Raw genomic sequence first — 13,396 nt, 5'->3', positions numbered from 1 at the left:
AAAAGGCACCAAAAAATGTAAAAGGTGCCACTTGTGCTCGGTGGGGGAGTGGCCGTTGCCCCGCTCCCCCCCAGCTACGCTACTGGGTCTCGGGGCTTCAGCCTCACAGGAAGCACCTGTCGGGGCTTGGGGCTCCAGCTCCACTCCTGCTGAAGCCCTCAGCCCCCGCAGGTATGCCCTGTGGGGCGGAAGCCCTGCCTGAGAGACCCCCTCCCCGCTAGCCCCACCACAGAATAGAAGCCCTGAGCTTCTCCTGTGCCCGCCCCCGAGTCTGGTAGATGAAGAATGGGAGGGGGGATGAGTTCCTCCATGAGCTGCATTTTAACTGTAAATGAGCTGCATGTGGCTCACGAGCCGTGGTTTGGCCACTCCCGCCATAGACATTGATGGGAGTTAAACACACACAGAGAAGAGTACATCCACTGTATCTGTAAGTGAGGCATCTGCCTCTCTCCCTCCCAGCTGTCTTTACTGTTTACCTGCTGATTAGTGGGTATTACAAACTGGAATACATGCACAGACTCACCAATGGGCCAGGCAGCTCATATGGACACACCCACAGCAGTCATGGGGTCTTTCCCTAGAGATAACAAGGCACTAAAATGCACCCTTTTATTTCCAGCAACTTGCAGCCAGTCACAGGGAACTGGCCACTGCTGCTGACCCCAATCAGGGTAGGGCTGGGGTTGGAAATTAGAATTAAATGGGGAGCCACAGTCCGAAGCATGGGGCCGGGGGAGAAGGCTGTGCCTTTAAATACAATCCAAATGCGGGGAGTTCACATGCCACCAACATTTTAATGAGAGAAATAAACTCCCAACAATGCTTGTCTTTTTCCCTTCACTGAACTTTTCTAGGAAGAAAACCATCCTTCTAACCTTCACGGCTCGCTGATTAAAGGTCGTGCCTGAAATGTTTTCAGAAAAGAAAAAAAAGAAAATAGATCTAGCCCAGCTTCTGGAATCATTTAAAAAGATGTTATGAGTCAGCAAAGTCCCCTATAGCAGCTCAGATTCACTATGGTGCCTTACTTGTTCTGGTGACCTTAAAATGTGGCTGTGTGGAGAAGGCAGAAAATGGGGATGTCCGATGAAATAGGACAGCGGTTGTGTTTTTTGGTTTTGTTTTAAAAGCAATTAAACTACTGGTAGGTCTCCGGGGACTTCCTTTCATAGTACATATTTACTGTACTTCAGCAACATGAGAGAGTGTACGTCTCTGCAGAGTTGGTAGGTTAGTCTGAAGAATGTTCTGTGTAACCCTGATGAAAAATGTACTAATGTTATATGGGTCTAAAGGGGCTTTATCCCTAAATTGCTGTTCCAATATGGAAGGGGAATGAGATCTACTGTTATAAGGCACTTTCATACCAGTCTAACTGTGTCCATGCTAGGAGTTGTACGTATAACTACATCAGTAAAAAATGACACCCCTAACTGAAATATCTACACTGGTACAAAAATTGTGCGCTGTTTACATTGCAGTAGTACCTAAAATGTGCTAGGTTCCGTGCAGACCTAGGAAGAAGAGAGGACAATCTAATTCAAAACCACTGGTACCTAACTGGTAGGTCTGCCATTTCAGGTAGACCAGTGGGACGAAATAACAGAAGATTCAACCGTGGTATAGTGGAGGAGTGCTGTTTTCGGAGCTGCGACCTTGCTCTTTTGGAAACATACTGCGCAAAGTCTGTTAAGTCTGAGCGGGACCTCTCGTCCTCTTCTCTTGTGGTCCTGCCAGCACTAAGCAAGGTAAGTGAAGATTGTATCTAGAAATCAGCCACTCTTTAAAAAAAAAAAAAAAAATCCCACTGGGAGAGGAAAGTTCTTATCTCTAAGATCTGCTGCTTCTGCAGTAACAACAGTACCTAGAGACCTTCATGGAACATAGAGTGAATATCTTCAGTGGGGAAATAATGTAAAATAACCTGTCCAAAACAAACATATAATAAAGTGAGAGATCAGATGACTAGATGAAGTAAATAAAGAGAGTAGGGTAAATAAAGATTAAAACTGAAAGGCAAGGGAGGACTCAAATGAGTTTAATAAGAACAGAAAGGACCACCAGATCATCCAGACAACTTGTGCTGGCCGCTACAAAGTGGAAGTAGCTCAGTCACGAAAAGTAGTACTGGCTACTGGAGCAACAGGAAAGCATTGTAATCTGGTGGAGAAAGCGGGGGACTGGGCATATGACTCCAGAGTTCTCTTGCTGGCTCGTGTGTTCTAAGGCCTCGGCTACACTGGGGGTGTGGTTCGAACTAAGATATGCAACTTCAGCTACGCTATTTGCGTAGCTGAAGTCGAAGTATCTTAGTTCGACTTACCTGGCTGTCCTCACGGCAGGAAGTCAACCGCAGCGGCTCCCCCGTCGACTCCGTTTACTCCTCCTGCCGAGGTGGAGTACAGCCGTCGATTTGGGGGTCAATTTATCGCATCTAGACAAGACGCGATAAATCGATCCCCGATAGATCGATCACTACCCACCGGTCCGGCGGCTAGTGAAGACATAGCCTTGTTGAACTAACTCACCTCTAGCACTGATCTGCTGATGCAAGGCACCAAGGGCCTGATTTTGCCCGAGGGACTGAGCACCCTCAGCTCCAAATAACTCCATTTGAAATTGTGGATGTTCATTAAAATTCCAAATTGGACCCTGTAAATGCAAATTGCAAGATTAGGGAGATGATTGATTCTCCTTTATGGTTCAGTAAAACCATCACACCAAGAAACAAATTGAGGCCACTTGCTTCCTCCTGTCTCATTTAGTCTTTCCTATCCTCATTTAGCTAAAGAAAAAATCTTGCTGTTAATAATAGTAATACTTAAAGTTTATATAGATCTCAAAGCACTTTATAAAAGAGGACAAGTGTCATCCTCATTGGGGAAACTGAGGCCCAGAGCACTGAAGTGACTAGTCTGAGGTTACAGAAAAGTCAGCAATAGAACCAAACCAGTATCCCATCCACTGTGCTATGCTTTCTCTCAACAGCAGCAATAACTGGCAATGTCTGAGGGAGATGGAACCAAGGGCTAAATTCTTCATTTTAGAGACACCTGCCTATTTTTTGTGGGGAAAAAATTAACATTTAAAAAACGCTCATCCTGCTTGATATTTGCAGAAGGACCATCTGGGCTGTGGGAACAAAGTTGCTAGCATTTCCTAGTGGACAAATACATCGGCCCCACATACAGTCAGGAAGATGAATACATTTGGGCTAAATTGGATTGCAGAGATATCTAAATATCTAACTAAAAACTAGGTTTTGCATCTGAGCAGAGCCCTCGAGTGAAAGCAAATCTAGAAGAAAATGAATTGCCATCCATAATTGCCTTTAGTGGCTTCATAAATACTTCTGCTAGTACAGCAAATCCTTTAAATGAATCCCCCTTTCTCCAAAAGCAGTAACACACTGTCAGGGAAGAGAAGAAAAGCAATGAGAGAGTGCCCATCACAGGTAACTTCATACCCACCAATGCACAAGAGCTGTTAAATATCTCAAAGCCAGGAGTGAGATGTCACCCTTTCCCTCCTAATGCAGACTTTTTGCTTTCAGAGCCTCAGATTGGGCAGGTCTGCCTAGCTGGGTTTCACTGGGGCAACAACAGCCCACGGTGTCATGGGGTTTTCAGCCAATGGTCTATTCAGAGTGACCCTCATTTTGTTTTTCCTTTACCACCCCACCCCCTTTCACTTCTTTCAGGATAGCTTTCAAAAACCCTCGCATGCCAAGTACTCCAAATACGATGTGTGGCAGAAAAAGAGCTCACAGCGCCTACAACAGGGAGTTCCCAGCATCCTCCGCGCTCGCAGGTACCGGTGGCAAGCCGAAGGGTTGCAAGCATCTGATGAAACCAAGGTGCATCGTCCCCTCATCTCCCTGCCCAGCCAGAAGCCCCTGGTAGTGCAAGTTTCCTCAGAAACATCAGGGAACCGGAAATGAACTGTGAAATGGATTCTATATATTTTTTTTTTTTTAAATCTCCTGGGGGGGACTTTTGAGGCCTAACTTCCCTAGCCCTTAGCCCTCTTGGCTGCGAAGCAAGAGGGATATTGCCTTTCCACCCAGAAGCAATAAAAAGGGGGCACTGTAACACCATTTTAAAGAGAACCAAACAACTGACATAGTGAGAATGGGATTACAGCATTGTCAGCAACAACATAATTTCTGTGGCATTGTCCTTTAAGCATTAAAGTGTTTTTTTTTTAAACTTCTGTTTTGTTTTGTTCCCCTATCTACCCAGTATTTTCAAGCCCATACTTAAAAGGGACCGTTTGGCACTTGAACTGTTTTAATATTGGGCAGGGCATGATATCCCACGTGCCAGCAGCAGAATGCAAAAGAAAGAGCAAGAAAAAAGAATACGAAATTGAAAAACAGAAGAGTCCATTCCATGTCTTTCTTGACAAGAAAGTGAAAAAAAATGGGGCAACATTTATTTGGAGGGGTTAAATTTTTTCTCATTCCCACCCCACTTTTTTGTTTGGTGTTTTTCTTGTTTTTGTAAAGAGCAATTTTTTGTTGTTGTTTGCACCTTTACTTAAAAACAAACAAAAAAAGTAACTGAGAAGAAATTCCAAGAAGACCCATCTGAATTTATTTGTGTGTGTATGTGCTTAATTACAAGATTCCAAATCGACTTGCACCTTTTTAAAATCACGGATGAAGTGTGAGAAAAAGGTAAAGGAAAGGGGGGAAAATAAAAAAGAGGAAGTGAACTGATGTTCACTTTAAATAGAGGAGGCGTCTGCATTGCACATTTGCCACGGATTTAGTTGATTTATATATATAATATATATAACTTTTTTTGGCAAAAAGCACTATTTTTATGGGACAATTTTTGTGTAGTATCTGAAGAGGGATTGTAATGTTTAAAATGTGTTATGGTGCTAAAGTAAGTTGGAAGGGGGGAAAACCCAGAAATAGCAGGGGGTGGGGTGGGGTGGGGAGGGAAGGGAAGGACAAGATATTCAATACTGAACTTGAAATTGTAGCTTTTCGTTTTAGGAAAAGTGTGATAAATGTGTTTCTTTTCTCTTCTGAAATATAGCTTGGTCATGACCATATGAGCTAGTTGGCTGTCACTCACATACACAGATGCACGCACATGCAGAAATACGTCTATACGCATTTGTTTAGATCAAAAGGGAATTTTTTGAAAAAGATAAACTATTCTGATGTTGTTAAGGTATCCGAGTTACAACTCTAGGCCCCTATTCTGCAAGAACTTAGGCATGTGCTTAACTTTTCAACCTGAGTGTAGTTCCATCAACTTCAGTGGGATTACTAATAGCGTGGAAAGGTAGGCATACGCTTTTGCAAGATTGGGGCCCTAGCATTCACATCAAGGTTTGTGTGTCATTCATGGAGTCTTTTTTGGTCTCCCTCTACCACTTTCTCTCTGAAGGCTCACTGAGGCCCCAGAGGCATCCAGTGGGACTATTCCCATGTTTGAAGTTTGGCACAGTATCTTGCTGAATCAAGGCCTGCATGAGTTTCCTCAGAAGCAATAGCTCCATGACTGATCATCTCCTTACCCCACTCCTTCCCTTGCCTCCTCCCTTTTCAAAAGGGTAGGCGCAGACTCTACTCCACTGTGATCCTCTTACACCATTCCAGGACAGGTGGGCAGAATGGTCCCTCAGGGAATATCTCCAGCCTAAGGGGTAGAGCTGGCAAAATGATTCTGTACCATCCTTCCTAACAAGCCTGGTCTAGGGAGGATGGCATAGAGAGGCTGCAGTCAAAGCTCGCTACATTCTGGTTATTTTCACTTTAGGGGACCATGGAAAGTCTGAGTGTAACGTAGAGCACTAGGCTGCTCTGATTAACACTGGAGATGGGGCAGACCCCTGAGACAGCCACATAATTCCAGAGGTGCAAAGGTGTTTTTTGCGCCTACTGCAGAATCAAAGCTGATGCCTAGGAGGGAGAGGAAAGCCAATTAGCTTGCGGAGGCTCAACACCGGGGTGAGCAAACAGGTGTGTGAGGTGGGTAGAGGGCTGTAAAATAGGTTGGTTTAATATATATAAAATCTCTCTAGGAACCATAAAAAGGGGGAAATCAACTAAATTTCCCTCTGATATACTCTCATTTGCTAATAAGATGGGGACACTCTGTTAACCAGTCCTGTACTTGCTTTGCCTTATATAGCCAGACATTTAAAACATTTTTTTTTAAAAAAGAGACTACTTGAATTGTATTCTATTTTGTGGTTTTGGGGAGTGAGTGGGAGGGGCTGAGAAGGGGGAGGATATTAATGTATAATCCTTTTGTTTATTAATATTACCTTGCAACGTTGAGCCATGAAGCCTTTGTTTTTAAAAAAATGGCACTGCAATATACAACAAAAAGCAAATCCTTTATTTATTTTATTATTAAATATATATGAAAGAAAACTAAAATTGGTCCAAATTTAAATGGTGGTCTGGGAGTGGGTGGGGAAGGCACAGAGCAAAGAACTGATTTTTCTCTTTGTGTGTCTTTTTAAAAACATAGTTTTTATTTTTAAAAAGAGGGGGAAATGGAGGGAAAAAAAAAAGCTTTCCTGGATGCTTTGTACCAAAAATAAATATTTTTCTTAAAAGTGGAAAATACCTATTAAGCAAATAAATATCCATCTGGAATATGAAGCATGCCTTTTTTCTTTTCACTTTTATTTATTTTTGCTCTTGGGGAAGGGGTGGGGAGAAAGTTGTGCCAAGGGACAATATTCATAAAGGCACAGAGGAAAATTCTTTAAATATCCTCTCTTTTGGCTCAATCCTGCAAGATACTACATATACTCTGGCCCTGATGTAGCAAAGCACTTATAAGCAGATGAGGAATCCAACTGAAGTCAATTGAACTCACGCATATTGTTATCATATGCTTATGTGATTTGCTAGATCCCTTTGATAGGTTTTGCTAGGGCTCAGCGCTTCACAAGTTTTGGCCCTTTCTAAGGACCCAGTAATAGCTAGAGTTCTGGCTTACAAGAAAAGATAGGCCTAAGGCACCAAAGTTCAGACTAAGATTTGAACTTCCACGTGATTTGGGGTCTTGAATATTGTGGGCCTCTCTGCAGTTGTGTGGGCCGAGTTCACAGGTTGCCGCTTTGCACCTTGTGTAGGCATTTGCACCAGTGCAAAGTGGAGGTAAAATCCTACCACTCTCATTTGGTTGCAGTTTCTACCCATGCATAAAGTGTATGCAGATGATGATAAGAGCCAATGGTGCACCAGGTCCTTGGGTCCCAGTTCAGCAAGATACTCACACACATGCCTAAGTGAGTGTTTGCACAGTCCCTTTGACTTCCGTGGCACTACTTGCATGCTTAACACTAAGCCACTTGCTTAGGAGTCTTGGTGAATCCGGCCCTCAGTCTCCAAGTGGAAAGGCTCATGAACTTCAAAACTGAAGCCAGCAGTTGAAGCACCAGAAAAGGCTTTTATTTGATTTTTTTTAAAAAAAAATATGCTTTAAGAGTGGATTTTCTGGGAGGTAGTATTCCTCTTGTGCTTTATGAATATTCAACTGGGTTTTCATTGACATTCACCCAAGAGTATTCTGAATAGTTGCCTCCCTCTGAACACTTATTTTGCTGTCTGCACAGGGAAAGGGGGTAGTTTCAAGACATTTGGTTTAACTGTACCAAAAGATATTTCTAAAGACTACAACGACTCCTTACTTGGTTGCTGTTCCTTGTGTGAGCTGCCACAGGCTCAGTCCCTCCATGTTAGAGGGACTTTTTTAAGGCTTCAGTGCTGAAACTCAGTAGCACTATAGAATTAGCGTAGCGCACAGACCTCCTCTCCTGCACGGTATGGGCTGTTTACTCCGTGGTAGCTCTAGGGAATAAGGGAAAGTTTTAACGCTTTCCTTGCTTCAGAAAGAAGGCTAAGGCATCTAGAGATGATACAGATAGAACCTAAAACGTCAACCAAACCTTTTCCTATCTGCGGTCCCTGGTTCCCACGGGGAGCATAAGCAGAAGTGCTGGAAATACCAAAAGAAAACCCTCTCATGATGTTTCCAGCTCTGTATTGAAGATGCGAGAGGTTTGGTTCAGGTTTTGAGTAAGCATTCAAATTCAACCTTTGAAGTTTGGCCCATCGCTAATTGCATGTAGTGGGTGGAGCTGTGACGTAACACAGGAACTAAAAGGGAGTCCTGCAGCCGTAATTTGATCAAAGTCATTGAGTTAAACAAAGTATCAGTAGGTGTTTCTCCTTTTGGCTGGTTCACTTCACTTGGCCAGAAAGACTGAACGGGTTAAGCTCCATATGGAACTGGGCAATGCCTGGTATCTTTAAGGAATGAATGACTTACCCTTTTCTGACACATTATGTTGCTGGGGGCTTCTGTTTAGGGCATTGGACCAAATGGGCTAAGCTACAGAAATATTTTCTCATCGATAGTGTGGATGGGGTTGGAGTCAAGATCCTGCAAGTGAGAACGAGAGGGATTTCAAACACTATTTAGAAGTTCTCTTGTTAGTCCCACTATCTGATTCACCTTATCCCTATGCCTTGCAGAGCACTGAGGTCTGCTCCAGGTTACATTGGTGTAAATGAACTCAATGGATTTATACAAGTAGAACTGATCAGAATTTGTCCTTGTGCTCCTCTGTTAACTAACTACAACAGTTATAGATCTGGTAAGGGGCCACATTTGCTTGTGTGGAAAGAACCAACCTAGTTAGATGACTAAGAGACTTGAACACCCAATTCCCATTAATCGTTTGAAAATCTCTGACCAGAAACTTAACCCAGTTGGTCCAAGTCTGTCGCACTGATGACATGTCTCACACAGACTTTCCGTGTGGAACTGTGCTCGTTCAGACAGTGCTTCAGAGAGCAGAGGGCAGGGGAAGGACAATTTTACAGCTTTTTGTTTCAGCACAGCATCTGAAACTGCCAGCACCCTATGGGCTTCATGGAATTCCTCTGGTGCCACAGAAATAACCACAAAAATCATTTCTCTCCTCCTATCCCATTGCCATTCTGGGTGATGATTTTAGGTATTGCTTCTCTGTAGGTTTGCAGGGGGAAGCAGGGCCAGCTGTTTTCACACTAAACATCTTTGTTGGCATTCATTTTCAGCATCATACACTGGGATTTTGGGGGTGCAACTCATTTATGGAAGTGGCACAACTAATTCTTTGGCTGCAGTGTTTAAAGCGTATAAGTTAGTGTCTCTGCATTTGGGGAAAATCACTTTTTCTTCGTATACATTATTTTATGGCTTGTTTGCTGGTAAACACCAGAGCTGTTCTTCCAACCTTCTGTGCATAGCAATAGCACTTTAGGGATGGAGCAGGGCCCCCAACTGGTTCCATTGTCTTAGTATCGCACAATAGCTTCATCCACTTCATCCTGCCTGATCTCAAAGGCTCAGTCTTTTGGTGATGGACCTAGCTGCCTCTGCACTAAATGAAGGGAAGAATTGTATTTGTTGTTTAAAAAACTGGTTTTGTCATTGTATGTATTACTGTCCGCTCATGTTTTATATGGTGGGGGATGGGGTGGGGTGGGCTGGGAAGGGTATTAATGTATCTTGAATCATTTCACTTGTGTGCACTCAGCCTAATATGCAAGACTCAAACTGCCCGGATTCTGCACCTATTGTACTTTTCATTTGTATCAATAAAGCAATCAGTTATAAGATCCCCTATGGCCTCTGGTGTCTGTTTCATTTTTAATGAAGAGGTACAAAATATCACTCCCAATTCTGCAATGACATTCGTTCCGAGAGATCTCTGCACTAGTATAGAGACCCCAGTGACTTCAAGAGTGCTCAATGCAAGCACGGGGTGAGCCCGCAGTGGCGTCAGCATAATACAGCCTGCCATTAGGTACGATGCAATCAGCCAACACTTATTATGCTTACATAAGAGACACTAGTGCATCAACTTAGTTCCAGGACCACTCTATATAATGACTTCCTCACTTTACCCTGGTCCCCAGTGAAGAAAGGGTTAAACCTGGCTCAGTTTCTCTCTGCCTTTTGCAGAGGATGAGCAGGAAAAGGGTTGTAAGCATGGCTTCTGGTGGTAGCAGAAGGACCGTAATGCCTTTGGGTGGCAAGGCTCTTCCCCCAGGTCTGGGTTGAACCTCCAAGCTGGGGCACCCCATCTCGCAACTTCACATTCTGCTGGCTCACTTATTTTTATTTGTTTGAAGCATCCCTCAAAACAAGACCTTGTGGACTGCAGCTGTAATTTTCTGCTGAGTCCATTTCACTTGCTTTACAAACCCCTGTTGCCCCATGCTTGTGTGTGTGCGTCTGATTCCCAGCCCATGAGGGTCCTCTCAGCTGGCAGATTCAGAGCTTTGGCCCTTTAGCTCAAGCTGTACCAGCTCATGCGTTTACCTATGGAGGCCCCCGGTTCATTCTCTGGTGTTTTGGCCAAGATGGTGGCTGTCACTGAAGTCAGAGATCCTGCAGAGAAGGAGGGAAAATGGGAGCCCTCAGAGCCAGTGGAGGTGTTGAAGAAATCTGCTGGGGTGCAGTGACTATTATATGATGGATGTGCAGCAGTGTCAGCTTGGGAGACCCCCCGGCACAGGGCACATTCCTGGTAGGGTTAGTGGTGGTGGGGAGGCTAGCTAAAGGGAGGGATAGAGGGAGGGAGAAGATTGGGAAGACCATTCAGGGTGGATCTGTGTCCTGGCACTTCTGTGCCCTTGCCATGGCCCATACAGGCAATATGAAGTGAGGGCTACTCTAGCCTGAATAGAGGAGGTACGACCTACCTCCGCTCTGTCCCCGCACCAGCAACAGGAATGCATCTGGCCCCCTCTGCCTGCATTTTTTTTTCTGCTGTGAAATCGGGATCGTTAGAATAATTTCCACTTTACAGGAATTTAATGTGGAGGTGCTTGTGAAAAGTCTTCTGATGGAAAGCTTTAGAGAATTGCTAATATTGTTTATGCAGGAAACACAGCAGCACCTCAGAGTTACGGACACCTCGAGAATGGAGGTTGTCTGGAACTCCGAAGAAGACTTCTGCCACACAGGGGATTGGGTCTGCAGCTGCACGGAGGGGGTCAAGACTCTGGGTGTGAGGGAGGGGGAGTTGGGGCGTCTGACCCTCAGGGCCCCAGGTGTGGGGCTCGGGGCTTCTGCAGGAGCACTGGGGCTCAGCACTTTAGACCTGAAAGGAGCGCTGGGGCTCGGAGCTTCAGTCCCACAGCTCCATTCCCCTGGCTTCAGCCCTGCGGGGGGTGCTAGGGTTCGGGCCCCGTCTCCTGTCCCAGCTTCAGTGGGGGACGGGGCACACCAGGGCTCAGGGCTTTAGCTATAGGGGGAGTGCTGGGGCTGAAATCAGTGCTCTCCTCGTGCCTAAAGCCCCAAGGCCCAGTACCCCCTGTGAGGCTGAAGCCAGGAGCAGAACTGTGGGGCTGAAGCCCTGAGTCCCCCTCCTACACCGAGAGCCCTGGTGCACACCCCCTGACAGCTGCATCCCCAACCTCCCGTGGCTAAAGCCCCGAGGCAGTACAGTATTTGTTTGTTCTGGGGGCTTTTTGGTCTTTGCTGCTGCCTGATTTAGGCCTTCTGGGGGCTTTTTGGTCTTTGCTGCTGCCTGATTTAGGCCTTCTGGTTCCACAGGGTGTCCGGTTGAGCAGTAAGTCCGTAACTCTGGTGTTCATATCTTTCAGGTTCTGCTGTATACACTACTATTTCCAAGTGCTCCACTATTTAACAGAGGAGACTCCAAACATATTTGTTGCATGTGCAATTCAAAAAATGACTCCCAAGTAGTTCCAAGAGAGAAACAACAGGATCCTGTGTCCTAGGATAAAGGCTTCCTTGGCGTTTTGAGGATTCAGGCTGGCTGCTGCTCTTTTTGCTTTCCCAAGGATTCTCTGGCTCTGGGTGTCAGTGGGGAGTACTCTGCAGCAGACATGACTTCAACCTGCCGGAAACGCATTGGCCATTTAGGAATCTTGGCCTGGTTCTCTGTTGTGCTACCCACTGTGCATATACTTAGAAATGTACTTGCTCATTAAATTCATGCCAGCATTTGCAGGGAGCCTCTCGAGAGCTTCCTCTATCCCACTGCCCCTCCCTTCTGTTTCTTCTTGTTTTGGCCAACAGCGAATGGCAGGCTGAAAGTTCCAACTTGCTATGCTCTTTCTCGACCACATGATGTAGGCTTGATACAGGAATTCAGGAGTTCAGACCAGATGACCATAATGGTCCCCTTCTGGCCTTAAAATCTATGAAGTTTGCTCTCACTGCATCTTTCCAGAGCATTCATTCCACAGTTTAGTGCTCTAGGATGAATAGTGTGAGATACGGGTCAGATGTGTCTAATGAAGAATGTTGCATGGCAAGTTGAGCTGGTTGGACAATGTTGAATGTATCTCAATTTTGACAAAGTCCAGGAGGAAAGAATCATGAAAAATGCCCTGGGTTTTGGCCAGCTCTAATGGCAGGGTAATTGACACATACCAGTACAGAAGAAGGAGCGAGATCAAGTTCTATCCGTCACGCCAATAACAGAGTCCCAGCACCTGTCTGGGATTTTTTAGTGATACTAAATAGATGTGGTCAACATTAACAAAGTGTCCGTGACAATTTCATGCACATTTTCTAACACATTTCAACTCATGTTAATAAAATGTCTATTCACAAAATTGTACATAAGAATTGCGGGCATGCATCACATACCCACTTTCCCCAGGCAGAAGTAATGGACTGTTACCTCTCCTCAGTACCTCCCTAGCATCATGTCCATCATCATTTTCTTCACATAGTACGTGACATCCTTGCCCTGCAGTTCTTCACATCTTACACAGCATCCTTCAGTTTTCTCATAGATATTCCTAGGAGCAGAGGTCTCGCATGTCAACATACCAGACCTTCTGAGTTGGGGGCCCGGCATTTTTCCACCTGTTGGATCAATCTCTTTGCACAAGCAAGTGCTCTTACAGGCCATTTGCTCAAGTATGGATGAAAAAAAGAGTCTTATGTCAACAAAGTCCTGACTTGGCAATGATTGTCTCAGACAAGAAGTCCTGATATGATCATTCTTTGGGGGAAGAGATTTCATGCTGATGCAATAAATGCCCTCCACAGTCACTCAGCAGGAATATTCCTTTGTATTATGTTGTTTTACCCCCCCTTCTCCGCATAGAAGAAGGCTGAAATTTTATAAACAGACTAAGGGAGCTGTCTAGGTATTTGACTTCCTTAGGTTCATGTGAAACTCCCAGCCCAAACTCTGTAAAACCACTCTCCATAAAGAACTCCATGTTGGTGACTGATATTATTGTTAATTATCCCTCCCCAGTATAGTTTTTTTGCAAATGGGAAGGCAACTTCTCCAAGATGGCACCTCCAAAACCATGAGCAACATTTCACAAACCACCTGTGAAATGTGGATAATGTAGAACTGGTCAAAATTT

General features: G+C 44.8%; 1 protein-coding gene across 1 annotated transcript in view; it reads left to right on the top strand.

Moving 5' to 3' along the window:
- The window catches only part of IGF2 (insulin like growth factor 2), a 34,099-nt gene extending 24,447 nt beyond the window's left edge, over positions 1-9,652 (top strand). The window contains exons 3-4 of the mRNA XM_073347250.2: positions 1,585-1,751; positions 3,704-9,652. Of these exons, the coding sequence (XP_073203351.1) occupies positions 1,585-1,751; positions 3,704-3,943 (407 nt within the window). The 3' untranslated portion in view covers positions 3,944-9,652. The remainder of the gene's footprint in view (positions 1-1,584; positions 1,752-3,703) is intronic.
- The last annotated feature ends 3,744 nt before the right edge of the window (positions 9,653-13,396 follow it).

This window comes from Lepidochelys kempii, chromosome 6, assembly GCF_965140285.1.
Source record: "Lepidochelys kempii isolate rLepKem1 chromosome 6, rLepKem1.hap1, whole genome shotgun sequence".
In the NCBI taxonomy this organism is placed as follows: domain Eukaryota; kingdom Metazoa; phylum Chordata; order Testudines; family Cheloniidae; genus Lepidochelys; species Lepidochelys kempii.
The sequence above is the reverse complement of the archived record's forward strand: the minus strand, read 5'-3'. Positions and strand labels throughout refer to the sequence as shown.